Consider the following 21781-nt stretch of genomic DNA (forward strand, 5'->3'; position numbering starts at 1 on the left):
GCTTTATTGGCTATAATTCTAGGTTTACCTAGGACCACAAAGGTATCTATGTTGCTAGTTTTTACCTTTGTATTTAAGCCAAATTGAATCATTGTATTTTAGTTCATCTCTTTTTTTTTCTTTGTTCATGAATCTGTGTTTTTAAAGTAAGTTTTTCTAGAAATACTTTATTCATGAATTTTTTTCTGTAAAAAATAATACTGTAGCAAATTTCTGCTGTTACGTGAAGATCAGAAGAGACTTGGATTGCAATTGTAAACACATTTAAAGCCCTACCAGTTTAATTGTTTTCTGTATTTACTATTTGTCACTAAAATTTGAAAGTAATGATTCTTGATTTTCTTTCTTTTTAAATAGATATGATGATGCTATACAACTATATGATCGAATTTTACAAGAAGATCCAACTAACACTGTAAGTTAGCTGATTGCCCTGGTGATTGTCTAAATTTTATTTTAAAAGGTGAAATTAATTGATTTTTGAAATAATGGAAAAGTAAATATGAAATCAGGTTTTATCTTCTTATTTTAGATACTTTATGTTGGGCCACATTTTAAAACTAGATTTAAAACTCTTCAGTGAAATTTGACTCGTGTATCTTTTTGGACAGAAACTGTGGAAATTTAGAAAGAAAGAATTTTACGTGCTTGCAAAAAGGTCAGCAGAGCTCAGTGGTTTTATAATATTTTGAAGTTTATGATAAATAACTTGTTTGGGTAGTTATATTTTAGTTTTAATGAAAAATGAAAGAGGTTATCAGTAATTGGTATATGGAATTAATAAAGGTGTTTTGATTTGGTTTTACTTTTTCTGTCTTACACTTGAACAGTAATACATATATGTACATATATTTAATATACTTGTGTATGTATACATATACTTGTATATATATGTGTGTATATATATATAAAGAAATATATATATTTTGTTTCCTGTAAGATAACATCTTTAATTTATCCTGATTTGAACAAATATATCAGTATATCGGGCAGAGTATTTGTTCTAAATATACTTATATAGTATTATTTGTCTTAAAAATATGCTGAAGATTTTTTTGATTTTTGAGAATAGTTAGAATTTTATTTTAATATTTTTGCATAATGGCTTTCCTCAGACATACCTTTTACTCAATGAAAAGTTATAGAGATTTTAAGTAACATATCAGGCATTTTAATATTTTTTTTATACCCATGCACACATATGCCTGTTAAAAGCAAATCATATTTTAAAATTTTTAAACAAAAACCAGTTTGTTTTGCCCTTTTATAGGAGATATTGCTATATTAACACAAATACATGAACGTTTTCTCTTATTTGGCAAGTGTTTCATTGAAAATATACATTTTTGTTAAGCCACTTAATGTGTAATTGTGGATTATAAGATGCAGAAATAATAATTGAACATTAGTTACTTAATTTAAGTAAATTATTCATGCTTTCTTTGGGCAATTATTTAATATTGAAATGTGTAATATTTAGTTAGCTTTTATCTAAGGCTTTCTTTGGTCATAAATCTGATCTCTGCTTGTCTCTTCTGATACTTTGTGGTAATACTTAGATCTATTGCTTAAATGATAGTCTTTTTTCAGCTTTACTGAGATACATTTGACAAGTAACATTGTATAAGTTACACAATGTGTGCATGTGTATGTGTATGTGTGTGTGTGTGTGTGTGTGTATATATATATGTAGTGAAATATTATCCCATCCCAGGGACATTTCTTCTGGAAAATTCCTAGGTTTTTGGGGGGTGAAGAGGTAGAGATAGGTACTTGAATGGCAAGGATTTATTATTTTGTGAAGATTCTCAGCATATACAATTTCAGGGAGAAGTTTTGAGAGAGCTGCAATTCTACCCTTGGTAAAAAACAAAAAAAATCAAAAATAGAAAGAGCTTTTGTTAGTATATCTACATATTTCCAATAAAAGTTCATAAAAGTTATGAATAACTTTCCAATTTTAACTATTCTACTCACTTGCCACCTGTTTTAATAAAATAGCACCATTTTTCTTTTCCTGAAGCATTTTCATTTACTTACTTATAAGACTTCACTACAATTTCAAAGGTATTCATTTTCCACGCAGCCAAATATTAAAAATATGAAATCAAGTTTCCAAAAAAAGTTTGCTCCATTTTTTTTTAATACCAAGTTAAAAATCAACAGCTTTTGATTTTTTCTTGGTATTAGGAGTCAAACATTTTACTTCTGTGTCAGTTTAAGTTGGGGATATTTTTAATAAATTATTTCACTTTTTCAGGATCTAAGATAGTATGTAATGATTTTTCTGTATTTGTAGTAATTTCTATGTTCTCTGGCTCTAAGATTGACTAAAAGAGAAATCCAAATGGTTTCAGTCATAGACTATATATGAGGTGTTGGTAACTATGTCCCTTAGTTGCTAGGTAAGTATTTTAAAACAAGGTGACTAAATACATTTTGTTAAATGTATTATTCTTTCATTAAATATTATCTTTAACATCCTCTTAGTGCCTTCTGTAAATGTTTATTGAGTATCTGTCATGAGTCACCAGAATGTTGGGTGTTACTAAGCATAAAGACAGTTTCTATGTATCCATAGAAAGCACTGTGGTAGACTTTGAGAGAGATAACAAAACCATGTAAACCTAGAACTAATTAAGTCTAGTAGGGGAAGACTTCACTTATATTAAACAGTTAAGTGGCAGTGTAGAATACATTACAGTTTCTTTTTTCAAACCAACTATAATGTATTACCTCAAAGGTGGGAAAGTCTAGTTTCACCCTCATCCATAGTTATAATTCAGGCTTTTATACTGTGATTCTTTGTGTTGTATGAAAGTGATCATATGACTATTAATGGTCTTGTGCCTCTGTGATTCTAGATATCCAGTATAGAAATGAGGTTGTTCATTCAAGCTTTAAGGAGCTTGGAGCTTCCCTTTTATATGTGTTCATTAATCTTTCAAAAAAAATATTTAGTGCTTATGGTGTGCTTGGTGCTGGGAATAGAAGAACAAATTAGACACCCACCTGACTGTGCTTAGGGATACAGAGTGATCTAGTGAACAGATTATGGACTTTGAAAATAGACTGTTAAATTTTTATTCCTTAGTCACTTGCTGTGTGATTTTTGAGCCTTGCATGGCTTGAAGGATGAGTGTGGTTGAAGTGAAGTAGGGTGGACAGAAACTGTGGAAATTTAGAAAGAAAGAATTTTACGTGCTTGCAAAAAAGTCAGCAGAGCTCAGTGGTTTTATAATATTTTGAAGTTTATGATAAATAACTTGTTTGGGTAGTTATATTTTAGTTTTAATGAAAAATGAAAGTTCTTGTATCTCCTGAATGAATCCTTAGCACTATTTAAGTACAAAGTCTATCTAAGGAAGAAAGAATAAAGTGATTACAAAGGAAGTTTTCAAATTTCCTTTAGGCAGGTTGCTGAAATGGACTCCTCCCGCCCCTATCCCATCTATTTTTAAAAGGTTGTGAATATTTTTTTGAAAAAGTAATACCTATGTTAAAAATTACAAACAATACAAAGAATATATGGTAAAAAATAAGTCCTCTCACCCCGGATCTCATGTTCTCCTTCACTTAGGCAAACATTGTTAACAATTTCTTAATGTATTCTTCCAGAGGTTTTTTTCCCTCATGTACACACAAATATGCACGTGTGTATGAGTGTATCTCTTTTTTTTTTTTTTTTAACATTTTTTATTATTTATTTATTTATGATAGTCACACAGACAGAGAGAGAGAGAGAGAGGCAGAGACACAGGCAGAGGGAGAAGCAGGCTTCATGCACCGGGAGCCCGACGTGGGATTCGATCCCGGTTCTCCAGGATAGTGCCCCGGGTCAAAGGCAGGCGCCAAACCGCTGCGCCACCCAGGGATCCCGAGTGTATCTCTTTTGACAGAGTTGTTGGAAAAGCAAATGGTGGCATATTCTCTCTTGCATGCATTGTAAAGATCATGCTGTATGTCAGCACATCCTTACATCATCCTCTCAATAGCTGCATAACATTGCATTGTATGATGTATAAAAAACAGTTTCTTGAAAAACAGTCTCTTGAAGTAAGACCCCTTGATGAACTCTTAGATTGATTCTGATATCTTCCTCCCTGGAACAGTGCTTGCAGTGAATGTCATTTGTACGATGAATTTCTACTCGGGAATCCATCTTGAGGTCCATGCATTTTAAATTTTGATAGATGTTACCAAATTTCCTTGCACAAAAGTTTTTTAGCCATCCATATTCACTTCTGTGGTATAAGAGAGTGCTGCTTCTCCTGTATCCTCCCACATGGTGTACTATCAGCTTTTTTGTTTTTAACCTCTGGCAGTCTAATTGGAAAAAAAAAAAAGTTATCTTGTTATAATTTGCATTATGAGAGACGTTGAATATTTTTAAATATGCTTTAAAAGCCATTTGTATTTCTCTTTCCAAACTGCCTCCCTCCTTTGATATGTTTTCCAAATGAAATTTTATTTCTGTTCTTGTTGAAGAGAGGGCATGGTTCTGGTGCTCTAACTAGTTAACCTCATCCTTCTTCCCCACTCTTTGACTTCTGAGAAAAACTGGGGTGTTGAGGAGCAATATTTTATACCTCTGAATTGGTTCATTGTACACAGTGACTGGAGATGCATCAAGAAGTCCTGTGTTGGGTATCCCTGGGTGGCTCAGCAGTTTAGCGCCTGCCTTTGGCCCAGGGCACGATCCTGGAGTCCCGGAATCGGGTCCCGCATCGGGCTCCCGGCATGGAGCCTGCTTCTCCCTCTGCCTGTGTTTCTTCCTCTCTCACTCTCTCTATATATCATGAATAAATAATATCTTTAAAAAAAAGGCCTTTGTTTTTTAACAACCTGGTATGTGACACTTAAGAATTTTTATTCTTAGAAAATGGAGAACGAATGGGGTGCCTGGGTGGTTCAGTCAGTTGGGCATCTTTCTCTTGATTTTGACTCAGGTCATGATCTCAGGGTTGCAAGGTCGAGCCCCGCATGAGGCTCTGAGCATGGAGCCTGCTTAAGAGTCTCCCGCCATGCCCCTCTTTCACACACTTATTCTCTCTAAAAATAAAAAAGAAAATGGACAATGACTAGGAAAATCCACCAGATTATTTTATTTTAATTTAATTTAATTTAATTTTATTTTATTTTATATTTTATTTTATTTTATATTTTATTTTATTTTATTTTATTTTATTTTATTTTAATTTTATTTATTTTATTTTATTTTGTTAAAGATTTTATATTCATAGAGACACACACAGAGAGAGAGGCAGAGACACAGGCAGAGGGAGAAGCAGGCTCCACACAGGGAGCCCGATGTGGGACTCAATCCCGGGTCTCCAGGATCACACCCCAGGCTGTAAGCAGCACTAAACCGCTGAGCCACCAGGGCTGCCCACCAGATAATTTTAGAAATAACTTTGTTAATAATACACGAGATAGGGGCAGCCCCAGTGGCGCAGTGGTTTAGTGCCGCCTGCAGCCCAGGGCGTGATCCTGGAGACCCTGGATCGAGTCCCACGTCAGGCTCTCTGTATGATGCCTGCTTCTCCCTCTGCCTGTGTCTCTGCCTCTCTCTCTCTCTCTGTCTCTATGAATAAATAAATAAATAAATAAAAATCTTAAAAAAAATAATACACGAGATAGTTTGAAGAAAGTGCAGAGATTAAATAATTTGTAATTGGGCAGCTGTTCTGTTTTAGGCCAGAGATCACGGGGATCTAAACCTAGGTCAAGTAGAATTGGAAAGGTTAGGGAATGGATGAAAGACTATTTTACAATAAAAGTACGCAAACAATTAGAATCACTTAGCTGTGAATGGTTTTTAGAAAGGTAGTTCTCAAATGTGAAATTTTAGTTGTTAACCAGTGAGAGTCAAATATTGGATTAGTCTTACTGTGAGCTTTTATCTCTTAGCTTGCCTAAGCACCAGTCAGTTTTTTCTTTGCTTGCTTTTAAAATAAAAGTAGGCTTTTCTTCCTTTGAAAGCTCCTTAATGGAAAAAATTATGTCTGTTGCATAAACTAATGCCTAGCATATGGTAGGTCTTGAGCGAATACTTGTTGAATGAATACTTTTCAGAAAAGGGGTGTAATAATTATTGTGTTTTAGTTGTATTTCATATTTCAGAAAGAACAGATTTTACCTTGAAATGTGAACTCCCTCTTATGATTTATGAAATATTTAAAGTTTTGTTTTGGAATTAGACGGAATTGCCTCTGTGCCAAGGGTGAAGATGCTTTTAGAATGTTACATTTCCCAGGGTGTTGGGCGTAAGACTTGGTGAACCCAGAACACTGCTTTCCTTCTGTTGGCCAGTGTCCCAGCATCTGCAGTATGGGGAGATCTAGATTGTATTTTGCTGGTAGACCTTAATCTTTTAATCCTTTCCTAGGTGTTCTCCCCCACTTTGCCCCCCAAAGCTTATATTTTAAGACATTTAAGACAAGTTTCAGGAAGAACTGCTGTTTAGCCCCTTTGTACATAATGTTACAGAAGGCATGTAGTAAGTTTGATGAAGATTTGTTCATAGTCATCAGTATTTTATATTTTATAATAGGCATTCTAACTCTGTTATTAAATCACTTAATAATCACTTAAAATGTGGAACAGTTTTTGTTTTTAAGACTTAAACTGGCATTTGCAAAGATCGATCCAAACAAGACATTTAGAGAAATTCAGAACATAGGCATATTTTTCAGGAAAAAAAACTATAAGAAAGAAATAAATGGAAATTGATAAATATTCAAGATCCTACTTAACAGTCCAATTAATTCTATTTTAAAACTGTTTTGACATATAATTGATATAGAATACACTGCATATATCTAAGTAAGATGTATAGTTTGATAAGTTTTGACATTTGTATACTTGTGAAACCATCACCATAATCAAGATAGTGAACAAAACTATTATTTTCAGAAGTTTTCTTTGATCCTTTCCATTTTTATATTTCCAAAATATATTCTTGAGCTTTCTTGTGGGATATAATTAAGTTACTTGAAAACGATTTGATCCTTTTGGGTCTTAGACCTTAGAGAGGTCCAGAAAATGCTTATAGGGCTAGTTACTTATTCCCCATTACAATCCTTCTGGGTACCCAAAGCTGAGTGACTCAAGGGAAACCCTTGAGATTCAAGAGGAATCTAGAGTTTTTATTCTGTATTCTTTGTTTCCCAGTGCTGTGTCTACAAACTCTAGCCTTTGATCTTCCTGGGCTCGCAGCTCCTGAACTCAGAGAGTCCACTGAACTCAGCCTAATATTTCTCTTTTTTTAGATTTTTATTTTTTATTTTTTTTAAGATTTATTTATTTATTTATTTATTCAGAGAGAGAGGCAGAGAAACAGGCAGAGGGAGAAGCAGGCTCCATGCAGGGAGCCCGATGTGGGACCTGATCCCGGGACTCCAGGATCACGCCCTGGGCTGCAGGCGGTGCTAAACCGCTGCGCCACTGGGGCTGCCCTGGTTTTTCTCTTTTTGCACAGGATCCCTGAAATTCTCAAAGCAATGAGCCAGGGCAATAAAAATAGGGCTCACCTCATTTATTTTCAGCCTCTCGGGGATCACTGTTTTTTGTTGCCTGTTGTCCTGTGCCTTAAAATTGTTGCGTGTATTTAGTCTAATTCTTTAGTTGGTTCAGGCAAAAGGATAAATCTGTTCCCATCTTGGCCAGAAATGAAATCCCTATAAAATTATCATGATAAATAAAGATCGGTTCTTAGGCCAGCATGTGGTAGTATTTTTCTTTAGAAGAAATAAGGTGGAAACGGCTGTTGCTTGGTATGTAACTTAATAATATATTATTGCCTGTATGATAATTATTGCCATGTAGGTATTTCTTTAAGCTATCATACATAATTTCATTAGGAAGATTGGCTTTGTGTAGCTAAGAGTTGCCACTTAAAAGTTTGTTTTAGACTTTAGACTATTAGGAAATAAAGTGCTGTATCTTAAGTTTTACATGATCAGTCAACATACTGCTTATATAATAGAGATTTTAGGGTATGATTCCTAAGTTGTTTAATATACGTTGGCAAATTGAATTTAAAAAAAAGGGTATATTTAAAACCTTCAGTGAAATGTTAGGTGGAAAGCTCTTCATTTTTAAAATAGGCTGTTGCAAAGTTAATACTGAATTTAAGTTAATAGTGAATTTCTCACTTGACGGGATGAGCACTGGGTGTTATTCTATATGTTGGCAAATTGAACACCAACAAATTGAACACAACAATTTATTTAGTAAAAATAAATTTATATTAAATACTGAATTTCTCTTTGTTTTACATTATTATAAAATTGTAACATTCCTCCCACTACAAATATGTATAATACAAAATAATAATAATAACTTGTTTTACTTGTAATATTTCGGATTCTTTCAGGAAGTTTCCTAGAAAGATCTAGCATGGGAATCAGAAATTTCTGATTTTATTTTTAATCTTACCTCTCTGATGGCATTTAAGTTGTTTAAACCTCTGATTTCCATCATTTACAAAAGGATTGTTTTTTAAAAGGGATTTTAAGGATTAGTTATCTTTGAAACACTACAGCAGTGCTTTACAAACTATATTCTACAGCATATTGCTGACCTAAAAAATCAGTGTATGTTTAGCAGTAGAGAGATGGTTCTGTTGTTTAATTACTGAGAAAATGAATTAACAGCTAGACAGGTGTTTTTAGTATACCCATCTTCATTTGAAACTTTTGTGCATAATGGTATCCAATACAGTGTTCATACCATAGCTCTTACCATGACTGTAGAGGTGGTAATTGTTTTTAATGTTTATACTTTAACTTTTTGCTTGATATGTCGTATTTCAGTGCAGTATTTTCAACAAGTTTCCCCAGATCTATGTAATATCTCAACTGGTGCAAATCCTATAGAGATTGGGACAAGATACTAATATCAAACTAAGTAAGCCTATGCTGGGCCTTTAAAGATTTCATAGGTAAAGCTTTTGGCAAGGCTTAACACCTATTTTAAGCATAGACTAACTGTATAAAAAGAAGGAAGATAACATTTATTCAATAATATTATATACTATGTACTGTGTTAGTTGCTTTACATTGATATTTGGAGATTTGTGTATTATGGAGGTTTGGGAAGGTTAAATATTTTGCCTTTGGTTAATAAGCTGGTAAGTGCCAAGAGTTGAGATTTATTTCTTGTCTTTTTTGTTTTAAAACATGAACTCTGTTCTACCATATTGTCTGTAGAAGTAGTATCATGATAAGTGAAAGGAATAAACAGTTAAATATGTTTCAAATGTGTTGGATTGGTGAAATTAGATACGACATATCCAAAAGAAATTAGTTTTTAAATTATATGTTAAGTTATCCATCATCTATTTTCAGAAGAACTTGGGAGAAGGCTCTCATTTGGAGTTTAATATTCTTCCTAAAGTCTTCAGGATTGAGTTACTTTTAGAGCTTTTCTTTTACTTTCTTTCTGAATTCTTGAGGCTTTTTAAGTGGTACGTTTATTATGGCACTTTCATTGTTGTACAAAATGAAATTATTCCAAAATACTTTAGTACCTACCATTTGGCAGGTGTTGTGTTAGACCTTTGGCATGAGCTGAATAATCAAGGATATATTTTTTTTAAGCATTTCATTTTTTTTATTGCCAAAATGCTGTTATCATTGTTATTATAAATATCACTGATAGTCTTATTTGTAGGGAGTCTCTTGATTCTGATTTTTTTGACTTTCACTTTTTTAGAGCAAAACACACACCTTTTTCACCCATGTTAGATAGCTCCATTTGTTTAAAGAACACCATTAATTTTATTTCCCTTGTCTGCATCTTGTGGAATCTATATTATATAAAACAATAATGATCATGTCCATAATTAATAAATTTAACTTGGCCATAGCTTTTGTTTGTTTTATTGTTTCGCTATCTACATTGAATTAAATAAACAGAGATGGAGGAGATAGAAATTTAATAATTTATATAATGCCCTCCAGTCTCTGTTAACTACAGCTTTAAATGGATAGCCTTGAGTACACACAATGTTACTGTCTGACTACACACAAAGTTGCTGTCTTCCTTGCCTTTGCTTCTGTGTTCCTTCATCTATTCTGTCCTCCACACAATTCCTTCTTTTGCTTTTTTAATGTCTTCTTGTGCTATTTCAGTGTAGGTATCACATCTGGGATCCTCTGCTTTCTGCCCTTACACTTCCTCCATTCTGCCAGTTTGTGTTAGGCTGTCCTCCATGTTGCCACGACACCCTAGATATCTCTATCATTGTCTTTTTATTGGATGTGTCTTTTTCTCATGAGCTGCTGTGAGGAATTATCTATTCTTTTTTTTTTTTTTGACCTCATATTTTCATTGTTTTGCAGAGTACCTGTTAAACAATAAAGTTCAGTATATATTTGATGAATGCATAAATTAATGACACTGATACTTATATTAGTCATTTAAAAAACTTTAAAATGCAAGGTGAAATGTTTTGTCTACTTATAAAATATTTTTTTCAGGTCCTGTATTATTCTTGAAAGACTTACAGATAGATTTTCTCTTAAAACTGAAAAAAGTTATCAGGAGCTATATTTTATAATGACATTCAAGTGGCCATGGTGAGATTTTTTTTTTTCCTAATCTCTACTATTCCTCTATCTTTTAACGTACAAATCTTATGAATGAGACAGAGTAAAGGACTTTAGGCTGGGTAAAGATTAGAATTCCCTGCTGGCTTGTAATTATCAGAATCTGGATGGTTATTTATTTGAATGAAATGATGCATACATTGTGTACATCAAAAGTAAAGCATATGTGATTGTTAGAGGAATGTTTGAATTCCCCAGTGGGATGTCATAGGGTATGTTTATAAACTCCCACTAAGCAGTAGTTTGACAATGGAATTTCGCTGGCATTGAGATAATAATTTGCACAGTCAAATTACCTTCTTTACAAAAACCCAGGGAATCATGAGGGCTTAATCCTTTATTAATGTCAACCCATAGGCTGCAAGAAAGCGTAAGATTGCCATTCGAAAAGCCCAGGGGAAAAATGTGGAGGCCATTCGGGAACTGAATGAGTATCTGGAACAGTGAGTGTCTTACAAGAGGATTGTGTTTTGTTATTCTGATAAATCTTTTTTAATTAAAATGGAATTTGCATTTGATTTTCCTTTTTTGCTTCCATGCTGTTCATTTACAGAATATCTACACCTTTCCCCCCCACCCTTTTCCTCTCACCAGATTTGTTGGGGACCAAGAAGCCTGGCATGAACTTGCAGAACTTTATATCAATGAACACGAGTAAGTTGTAAATTTTGTTAGGAGTGCAGTTTTTTATCACTATTAGATAAGTTCAGAAGACATAGTGGTTTCTGAAGGATTGGTGAAAGAATATGAATCATGTCATTTTAAATTAACTAAATAAATGATAACAGATCAGTTTGTTGATTATAATATGTGAATTGCTTTAATTAGCTCATTTGTGTTTTGCTAATTATTTTTGTTTGAGGAATATGTTTTTCTTTCAAATACAGATGGATTCTTTGGAATTAGAATGGCCTGTATTTTCTGAATTAAGGCTGTTTTTAATGATTCAAAATTGTGAATTTTTAGAGTCTAAGTTGTTCTAATATACAATGAGTATTATACTCCCTGCTGTTTAAAAATTCTGTCAATTGTATGCATTTATTAGTCTTAGAATTAAGAGAATCAACTTTTCCAAAGTAGAAGCATTCTGTTGCCTGGGTAAAAGACCAAGAATAATCAAGAATGTTGAATGCTGTAGGAACTTGCTTATTGGATATTTAATGTTTTTGTTAGCTTTTTTATTGATGCAGTGACAGGAGGAAATCCCAGTGTGAGAGGATTAGCCTAGTCTTAGTCAGTTTTCTAATATTGCAGCATTAATGCTAACCTCCATCTATAGGCAGGATTTTTTTTTTCTTTTCTCCCTTAGTTCTTCTCAATCCGAAGTATATACATTGTTTTGTTTCTTCTTTCTGAGGGAATAGAATCAGATTCTCATGTGCATATTCTTACTGTGTATGAATAACTTCATTCTCATACTACAAATAGCTGACACAGGAAATAAAATAGAATGAAGACATTTATGTCTTAGCTTTGCCCAGGGCTATATGTATAATGTGAAATGGAGAATTAAGGTAATTATCTGTTATTTGTAGTAAAACCAGAAGCTAAAATAAAAGTAATAGCTATCATTTAATGAATGTGTACTGTATTCTGGGAACCATTCTTCAGTTCTCTTCTGTGCTCTGGCTGTCAGAATCTTTTTTTTTTTTTCTATTAGTAAATTATTTTCTGAATCATGTTCATATAGATGTATATATGCTTATATGATCACATATGTAAACATACTCAGGATTATCTTATGTATGTGAGAGTGGTAGTGCATTTGGCTTAAATGGTAATGTCTCCATCTTTCAAAGCTTTGTTCTAACATTTATTTTTATTTTTATTCTGGTATAGTTAATATACAGTGATATATTAATTTTGTATTCCATTTCTCATAGCTTTAAAGTCAGCATTTGTAAAGTATACGGTATATAATTTGAATAACATGAAACTGAATTTTTGGAGAAAAACAAAACAATCAACATTAGTTTTATTTTGTCCCTAAAACAGATGACAGTTATTTAAAAATTTTTTGTGACTTTTGAAGATATCATGATTAAAAGCATTTAAAAACATTTCAGATTAATCAAGGAATTTAAGTTAAAGAAATACCTAATGAAGAAAATTTGGAAAACAAAGTAAAAAGTAAAGACAAAGACCAGAATTATGTGTAATTGCATCACCTTATCTATAATTTATATTTTATTTTCTTTAGTACTTCTTGAAACAGAAACCTAAAATAGAATTATTTTTATAGTTTATGCTTTTCACTTAATCATGTTTTAACAGACATTTCCTATCACAATAAATATTTCACAGTGTGATTTTAATGACTATATTACTCCATCTTATTGATGTACTCTAATATTTTTAATCAGTTTCCTAGAGGAATAGATATCTTTTTTTTTTTCTCTCCCTTTTTTCATTTTTACTGTAATTCTGTATTAGTTTGTTTCCTTGGACTAAATTCTTAGAAATAGAATTACTTGATTATAAGATACGCACATTTTTAGTGGTGTTGATAAATCATTCCTGTTGTTCACTAGAAAGATAGTTACCAGTTTACTCTCACATCAGCAATTATTAGATCCCCCTAACACCGAGTGCCATTATTTTTTTCAATCTTTGTAAATTTTTATAGGTGAAAAATTGGTTACAACTTTGTAAAAGATTTTTAAATTTTTTTTTTTTTTTAATTTTTATTTATTTATGATAGTCACAGAGAGAGAGAGAGGTAGAGACACAGAGGGAGAAGCAGGCTCCATGCACCGGGAGCCCGATGTGGGATTCGATCCCGGGTCTCCAGGATCACGCCCTGGGCCAAAGGCAGGCGCCAAACCGCTGCGCCACCCAGGGATCCTGTAAAAGATTTTTAATAGCTCTATGTATAAAGGACAAAAAATAAAGAATACAAACCTTTGTCCTGTCAAAAATATATCCTTGTTATGTATCTTTTTAATATTGATTTTTAACTTACAGGAACTTTGTATTTTTATATAGTGAGATATATCAGTTTTTATTGCTTTCATGTCCTCTAAGAACTACATAAATATATCACCTCTGTTTTCTTTTTTCTTTCTCAGTTTAACTTTTTTGCATGTGTTTCTAATATTTCTGTATTTAGTTCTAAAATAGGCTATAGTTTATTTTTAACCTATTATTTATTATTTGCTTCACCTTGAAATGGCCACGTTCAGTATTGCTTTGAGTCTCTAAAGAGTCATTGAGATAGAGTTGAATGTATACTTAAGAGAAATGAACTGAAAAATCCCAAGAAATCAAGAAATATAAAGACAGAAAAGCATCTGAAAAGTAACTAACTCTTAGGGGAAATGATAATTGTGTTCGACCTAGTCTTTTATCTTGTATCACAAAACTCTTTTTGGTCTTGAAGCTAGGTGTTTACAAAATGACCATTTATTTTTTCTAATTGACCACAGAGGCAATTTTCAGGTTTAGGGTGAGTGGAAAATAAATATCTCTATAGTTTTTAAACTATATGAAAATCAGAATCTGTTCATTTGATTCATTTAACCTGTTTGGGCAAGTCATTGTAGTAAGTAAGGGATTTTTTTGTTTGTTTTATTGTTTGTTTTTGGTAGAAAAGATGAGTTACTGTGTTACCAGTTTAGTACTGTTTTGTGGACACGGTGGCAAAATGTAGCAATTTAGGAGTTGCTAGATATATTTATCATCTTGCCATTCTTTTTTTGCATGGGAATAAGCTACTTTAAGCAGCATTGCTACTCTAGATCTAGAGTTTTTACTCCAAATAAATTTCCAAAGTAGAATGTTCATATAAGCCTATTCATTGTTGTTACAGAAATCAGAGGATATGGAATTCTGCTATGCCCTTTTTAAAAATATCTTTAAATTTTCTTTATATTTGCTTCTGATTTATAAATTCTAGCTTCTATTCAGCGATTGCAGTGGTATATATCATACCAATGGATCATATTGAGACATTTTACTTATTTTAAATATAAAAAGTTAGTTAAAATGTGTACATTAGTACTACCAGAATGTGTTATAAACAAAAATAAGTGTTTTGAACACAATTTTTTTTTTACTTGACTTGTAGTTAAAACTAGATGTTGTATCAGCAAGAAGCGATTAATAATATAAAGTAATTATGGTTGTGGCTGTGGTTCCTTTTTGTAGGTCCAACCTTACTATTAAAATTCTATAACAAATGGAATTATCAAAATCCTATAAGGAAAAATCATAATGTTGATAAAGCAATATGGGGATAAATGTGTGACCTATACAAATGCTTTTAAAAGTGAAGAACTGAAGAACTATGAAAACTTTAATTATTGACTCTGACATACTAATACTAGTGGTTACTTTAAATAGATTAAAATAATTTAAATTCTATAATCAATGAGTCATTGTAATGAATTAACGTTTTTATGGATTTGGAATGGAATTGGCTGTGTACTGTTCTTGGGAGAATTGAGAAAATGGTCACTCACATACTTTCCAATATGGTTTAAATACTCTTGAGTGAACTTCTGTTCAGAAAACTGTCTTGGACCATCTTCTGCTTCTTTTAGCTCTAAGTTTATTTGATTCTATACTTTATCCACAAAATTAGTTTGATTTTATACTTTGTGAAATTAGGAGAAGGGATCCTCCTATGTATAAATATATCCAGCAACTCCTAAATAAATTTTGAGAAAAATATCTTGGCATTCATTTTTCAGTAGACACTCCTACCTATTTTATCTTAGTTAATACTGTATAAAAACGGGAGTCATAGTTGTGCTCAATCCATTTGAGTCTGTAAGAATATTTATTCTTAGCATTAATATGAATTTTTTGTATCATCTTAGTAAAAGGAACATATTTAGAAGGGAAGTGTTTAAGGTAGAGACCACTTTCTTCTTCTCTTACAGAATGATAAATATATACCAGATAGGTAATCACAATACTTTTGTTCTAGACATTTATGTAATCATTCAGTCATTTATTATATACCTATCACATGTCAGGAACCAGTGCTAGGTTTTGGGTATAAAAATGAAAAAGACTAAATAGCTGTATGATCCTTGATAACAGTATGTATATATAAATCTAAAGTGCTATGATTTTGGTAATCTACAGGGTGTTTTTGGTTTCTCAGGCCCTTTTAGTTTGATTGCTGTACCCATTTTTATGTTACCATTGACCTCTTCATCACTACCATCATTACCATGGTTTTTTATTGTGTATAGTGCATAGAGGCAATATGCAGAGTGGTTATGAGTAGGCTGTCCAGAGTGGCATCGCCTAGGTTTCAGTTAGTATCTCTGTGCCTTCTCAACTATAAAATTTTGATAATTTCCTGCTTCCTCAAGTTGTGGTAGGATTAAATGAATTAATACATATAATACACCTAGAGAAGTGCGTGGTACATAATGAGCATATAAGTTAGCTGTTATTAGTACATATATGTGAAATTGCAGTATGTATACTTTGAAAAGTATATTAGACTTGGTGTGAAGATCGGTAGCTTTGTATGTTGGTGACAAATGCCAAAAATAATTGTAGGTAGCCGTTTTCTGTTAGCTACTGTCATCACCTTTCATGGGGAATAAACTTTAAAACACCTGTGTTCTTTAGGATTTCCTATAAATAGTGACGATATTTACATTGCTTTAAACATAAAATGCATTAATGGGAATTACAGTCACATGGTGTAAAACCATTTTTCCAGAGCCCTTTGTAGCAGTCCTCTCCTCAGGTTTTGAGGAAGATGTTTTTGTTTCTTTACCACATAATGAAATAGTAGTAGAGTACGTATCAGAACCACTAACTTGATCTACCTTTCATGGGTTTAAAATTTCTAACTTCATTATAATTTTGTATTTGACAAACAAGTAATGAAAAGTCTTTGTAATACAATGTGTGGTAGATAATGTCACTAAAGGATTTTTGTGGATAGTATTTAATAAAATGTTTATTTCCTTTTTACACTTCAGCCATTCAGATATTTTATTAAGTGATCAATGGGCTTGAAGTTATTTTATATGTAACCTGATACAAGATTGTGAAGTCTGTGTTGTGAATAATGTTTGGATTTCATAATAGTAACCCAGTTTTAAGAATGTAATATCTACTGATGGTCATAGGCTGCTTTAGAATCTAAGCCTTTGTTATTTGTATTTAAGAATTCAGCATAACAGGCTTTTTATTAATAAAGCTTTAAATTTGGGGAACAAAATACCTAATATCACAAATTGTTTTAAGATTATTTTCAATCACTGTTTTAAATTATTTTTAAGTTATTTTAGCTAAGGTGGTATTTGTAACTTTTAAAATTGATTTTTCATCTTCATATTTTTCAGCTATGCTAAAGCAGCCTTTTGTTTAGAGGAGCTAATGATGACTAATCCACACAACCACTTATACTGTCAGCAGTATGCTGAAGTAAGTGCTCTCAAAAACAACATGTATATGATTTTATTTTTGTTGATGTTAGGTATTATTTTGGAACTAAGAACATGTCCTAAATGTGAGGCAAGTATATAAATATTTAAAACATCTGATGAAAACTGTAGGTTGTAAAAGATTTAAGTTTTTATTACTATAATGGGAATATGACTTTAAAAATAAAAGCACTTACTTAAAACAGTGAAATTCTTTGTATTTTTTATTGTATACTCTTTAATTTTGAACTAATGATGCCTTAATTGTCACCATTTAATGGCTTCTGAAACATTTACAACAATTATGATTTTTAAATCCATATTCTAGGAAACATGTTAAGATTAATATTTTTGGAAGTAGGAAGTATTTATTTTACTATAAAGAATAGTAATACAATTGAATGCTATAAGGCTAGGATTTCATTAATAAGGAATGTCAGGGTGACTAGAAAAGGGCAGCTCCTATTTAAGTATAGATTTAGAATGCTGCTAATAGAAAATATAAAGTTGTTAGGCATTTAGGCAGCTGAAAAATAAATTATATTGGCTTTTTTACGGACAGCATTTTTTTTTAATTAAAAAATTTTTTTTAGCATTTTGTTTTAAAAACTGCTCTTATGATCTTAGTGTTCGTAGAATAGAATTTTCAGGGAGATTATGCTTTAAAATTTAGATTAGCTTTAACAACTTTAAGATGAATTCTTTTAACATCTTGCGTTTGTTTACAGAATATCTGTTTCAATTACTAATGCCTATGGTATGATGAAACATGCTATATTTCAAAGTACTAAAATAAACAGATTTCAGCACTCTGCAATTTCTAACAGGTTAAATATACCCAAGGTGGACTTGAAAACCTCGAACTTTCAAGAAAGTATTTTGCGCAGGCACTGAAACTGAACAACAGAAATATGAGAGCTTTGTTTGGGCTTTACATGGTGAGTAAAGATGCATGTTTAATGTTATTTTATGAAATCTGTCATTTAAAGTCCATTAACTATCCCATCCAATCACTTCCCTCTTTTTTTTTTTTTTGTATCTTGTTGATAAGATTATTTTTTCCCCTCTAGTTAAATACTGAAGTTTTATTTTTAAATGTTAATACATCCTATTTGATATTTTATTATAAAATGTGTCCTATTGTATCCGAATTTGTCTACTCTATTAAATAGTAGCAGATATAAAACCATATTATGTATTTTAATTGTTTTGATATTCTTGGGTTTATGCCCAATATTGTATTTCTTACCTTAAATTATAATTGTATGGCAGTTTTAAACTACACAATAAAAGACATTAGTAATAAAATTTCTACTGTCAAAACTTTTCTTATGGTACAAAAAAGAGCTTGGGAATTGTGGGAAGCATGTAATTAAATATTTCTGTGGTTTATGTATGCCAAGTGACGAGCTTAGAAAAGTCAATTAACAAGAGCTATGGGAAATAGAGGAAGAATTTGCTGAGCTTTAAAATATACATAAAATGAGCCCCTCTCTCTACAATTAGAAAACTTTTTTTAATAGGCCAGTTCTTTGAAATTTTAATTTATCCTGATCTTTTCAAGGACTTTGGATGAATGTCTTATTGGGGCTCAGTGAAAAAGAATTGATTGCAGAAATAGAGGCAGGAAGAAATATAAATGAAATCATTTTTAGGAAAGGAATAGCAAAATATAATTAGAAAATGGTTCAAAGGAATTTCAGGAAATTTTTCCTAGATCTACCAGTGCCAATTACAATAGGTTGGAGATAGAGTAGCAGTGCTATCTCTTTATCAAATAAATGAAGTACTAATTTTAAAAGAATTAGTATTTAAAACAATTATTAAATTACAAATCTATTAGTATTTTAAAACAAATTATTAATGATAGTTTATATATAACACTTTATGTGCTAGGCATTATTTTAAATCATTAAATCCTTATATCAACTGTTTGAAAAGATACTATTATTACTACCATTTCACAGAAAGTGAACCTAAAACACATAGAGGTCTAGTGAATTTGTTGAAAAATATCACAGACTTACTAAGTGATTGAGCTGGGATATCAGCTTAGGCAGTTGATTCCAGAGTCATTCTCTTAATCACTGCATTTGCTTAAATTTGTACCAAGAAGATGATATTAAAGACATAGAAGTATAAAAATAAGATTTTGGTCAATAAATTCCTCACTGACTAAGGAGGAGAGAAAAAAAGACCCTGTAACACAAGCTAAGTATAAAAGAAAGGCTTAATTTTTTTTAATCACTTGGACAAATCCTCTTAAGAATATGATATATTTAAGCGTAAGATAAAAGATCTTCCTCTCTCAAGAAATACAAATATATGCTTAAAAATTAGTATATAATTTTGGTGGTTTACAGATTCTTTCATGGATCCTAGATTAACAATCCCTTGTTTAAGTACATTTTTTAAAAGGAGAGGATGGATCAAATTGCAGTGATTCTAATTGGTACTGTGGAAACATAGTTTGGAAACTCTTGGTAAACTGAAAAGAGAACTAGATTGGAAATGAAGATCTCTTTCTATTTTTAAGGCTTTCATAACTTGCTTTGGTCAAGTCAAATAACTCCTATTGGACTTAAATTTTTCTTCACTTACTAATGTAAATTGGACCAAATTATTTTTGAAATACCTTTTTACATTAATATTAAATCATTCTATAATTCTGACATAGGAAAGCTGAAGTAATACAGTATTAAGTAACTAGAAATAATAATTTAATAACAAGTAATAATGACCTTCAATATTCTACTATTTAAGTGATACTCTACAGTATTTAAGTATTTAATTTTACCTTTAAGAGTTGTGGTAGATAACTAATAAATTTAGGTATTATTTAAGATGCTCTCTCTTTTTGTCATTTTATTCTGTATTTTAAAATATATTTTTATTTTTAAATAGTAATTTCATTCCACTTTATTTTTATTTTAAAAATTGTTTTGGTACAGTTTTTAAAAACCCTTTGTTTTCCGATTGCAACTAAGATCCTACATGTTTTTTGGTTGTCTTGGCTAGAAAAAAGGAATTTTGTTTTTGATGTTTCTTTTTTGTTTATAGTCGGCAAGTCATATTGCTTCTAATCCAAAAGCAAGTGCAAAAACAAAAAAGGACAACATGAAATATGCTAGTTGGGCAGCTAGTCAAATAAACAGAGCTTATCAGGTCAGTATTGATAATTTTATATTATCATATAGGTGAGTTAATATATTTCTTAATTGTTTTTTCTTTCATCAAACTAAGAAGCCAAATGTCTATCATTGAACTTTTATGCCTTTGAGTCTTAATCAGATGTGTTTTAACTGTAGAATTAACTTGTAGGATCACTTGTTTTTCTTCTTTTTTCAAAAGAAGTCCATTACTCTTATGATCCCATAAGTAGCCCTGACCATCTGGAAATTTCAGTAGTCAGCATTTGGGAAATAAAAAGTAATTTTAAAAATCCAGAAAAGGTAAGCAAAATCACAGTGTATTTCAGAATCAGATTGGATATGTGAATATATTATTAATTAGAATATCTCAAGTTATTAAAAGGGAAGAAGAAAAGCCTAAAAGGAAGCTCGTCAGACTATATAAAAAATATTTTTGTACTCTGCTTACATGTCAGATCTTATCTGAAACTTCTCTACTCATTTCTTAGTTTTCTGAAGCTTGTCCCTAAGAGATTCTTCAGGAAGAGCTTATGGGAAAATAGTATCTTCTTAGATTTTGCATGTTTATAAACTCTCTCTGTAGTCTTTATATTTCTGGGATAATTCGACTTTTTTTTTACAACCTTTGGCTTACATTTACTTACCTTTAACATGTTCCATTGTGTTTTAGGTTAAAATATTGCTGTCAAGAGGTCTAATCCCATCCTGATTTTCTTTCCCTAAGTGACTTAGACTTTTTGTCTGGATGTCCAAAGGAGTTTTTTCTTTAACATTAAAATCTGTTAGTTTCACTACAGTGTATTTTGTTGATTGTTATTAGGTCAGTTTTCCCAAATGCATATTAGTCCCATTCGAAATGTAAATTTAATCCTCTGTTAATCTGATAAGAGTTGCTTTTAGTGTTAAATATTTTTTCTGTTTACTTGCCTAAATTTTTTTTCCAGCTCTCTAACAGTTTATTGGATTTCCTCTCTCACCTCGTTCCTCTATCATTCATTTTCTTTCAAATCTTTTTCTGTCAGTTTGGTTTTTTTCCTCTAGTAATTTTTTTATGGAGTTAATCTGTATTCTTTTGTTGTTTTCCTTGTTTAAATCAGATAGTTTTTATTGGAAGAAGGTTTTTGTGGAGTAAGGGTGTCGAAAATAGGATAATTTTCCCAACTTGACTTTTTATGGCTTCCTCTTTGATGTACAGAACTTAAATAAGACCTTCTGTATACAGTCTTTCTCAGAATCAGTGTGGTTCAGAAAGATTTTCTGGCTTCGGCCTTCTTTTCTACCCCTAGAGCTCTGTAGATCTTGAATTCTGAGGTGTTGCCCTCAGCTTTAAATGTTGCATTTTGTTGTTAGTTCTTTTATTTTATTCTGGGATTTGCTGACTGTGGACATCACTACCTTTCTCTTACCCACTCCTCTCCCTTTAGTGAGCCATCTCTCCCTTTGTGTTTCTGCCCTATTCAATTTGGTTTCAGTTTCTGGTGATTATCCTTCAGTGTGAGATTTTTTTTTCCTTCCTAGAAGAGGGTGTTTGCTGGACATTTCAGAGTTTTTGAGGTTGTACACTCTTAGGGTTGCTTAACGTCATATTACATCCAGCTTTTAACACTTACCTTTGATTTTC

General features: G+C 31.6%; 1 protein-coding gene across 22 annotated transcripts in view; it reads left to right on the top strand.

The window, feature by feature from the left end:
* Nucleotides 1–21781, top strand: part of EMC2 (ER membrane protein complex subunit 2) — a 251640-nt gene that overhangs the window by 13682 nt on the left and 216177 nt on the right. For all 22 annotated transcript variants that reach the window (XR_013351589.1, XR_013351587.1, XR_013351590.1 and 19 more), the window contains exons 5-10: nt 358–415; nt 10971–11056; nt 11208–11267; nt 16928–17009; nt 17836–17946; nt 20069–20173. Coding sequence is in view for 6 of the 22 variants with exons in the window: in XM_077846975.1 (XP_077703101.1) it covers nt 358–415; nt 10971–11056; nt 11208–11267; nt 16928–17009; nt 17836–17946; nt 20069–20173 (502 nt within the window). In the remaining 16 variants the exon portion in view is untranslated. The remainder of the gene's footprint in view (nt 1–357; nt 416–10970; nt 11057–11207; nt 11268–16927; nt 17010–17835; nt 17947–20068; nt 20174–21781) is intronic.

The sequence above is a fragment of the Canis aureus genome, chromosome 14 (genome assembly GCF_053574225.1).
Source record: "Canis aureus isolate CA01 chromosome 14, VMU_Caureus_v.1.0, whole genome shotgun sequence".
Lineage (NCBI taxonomy): Eukaryota > Metazoa > Chordata > Mammalia > Carnivora > Canidae > Canis > Canis aureus.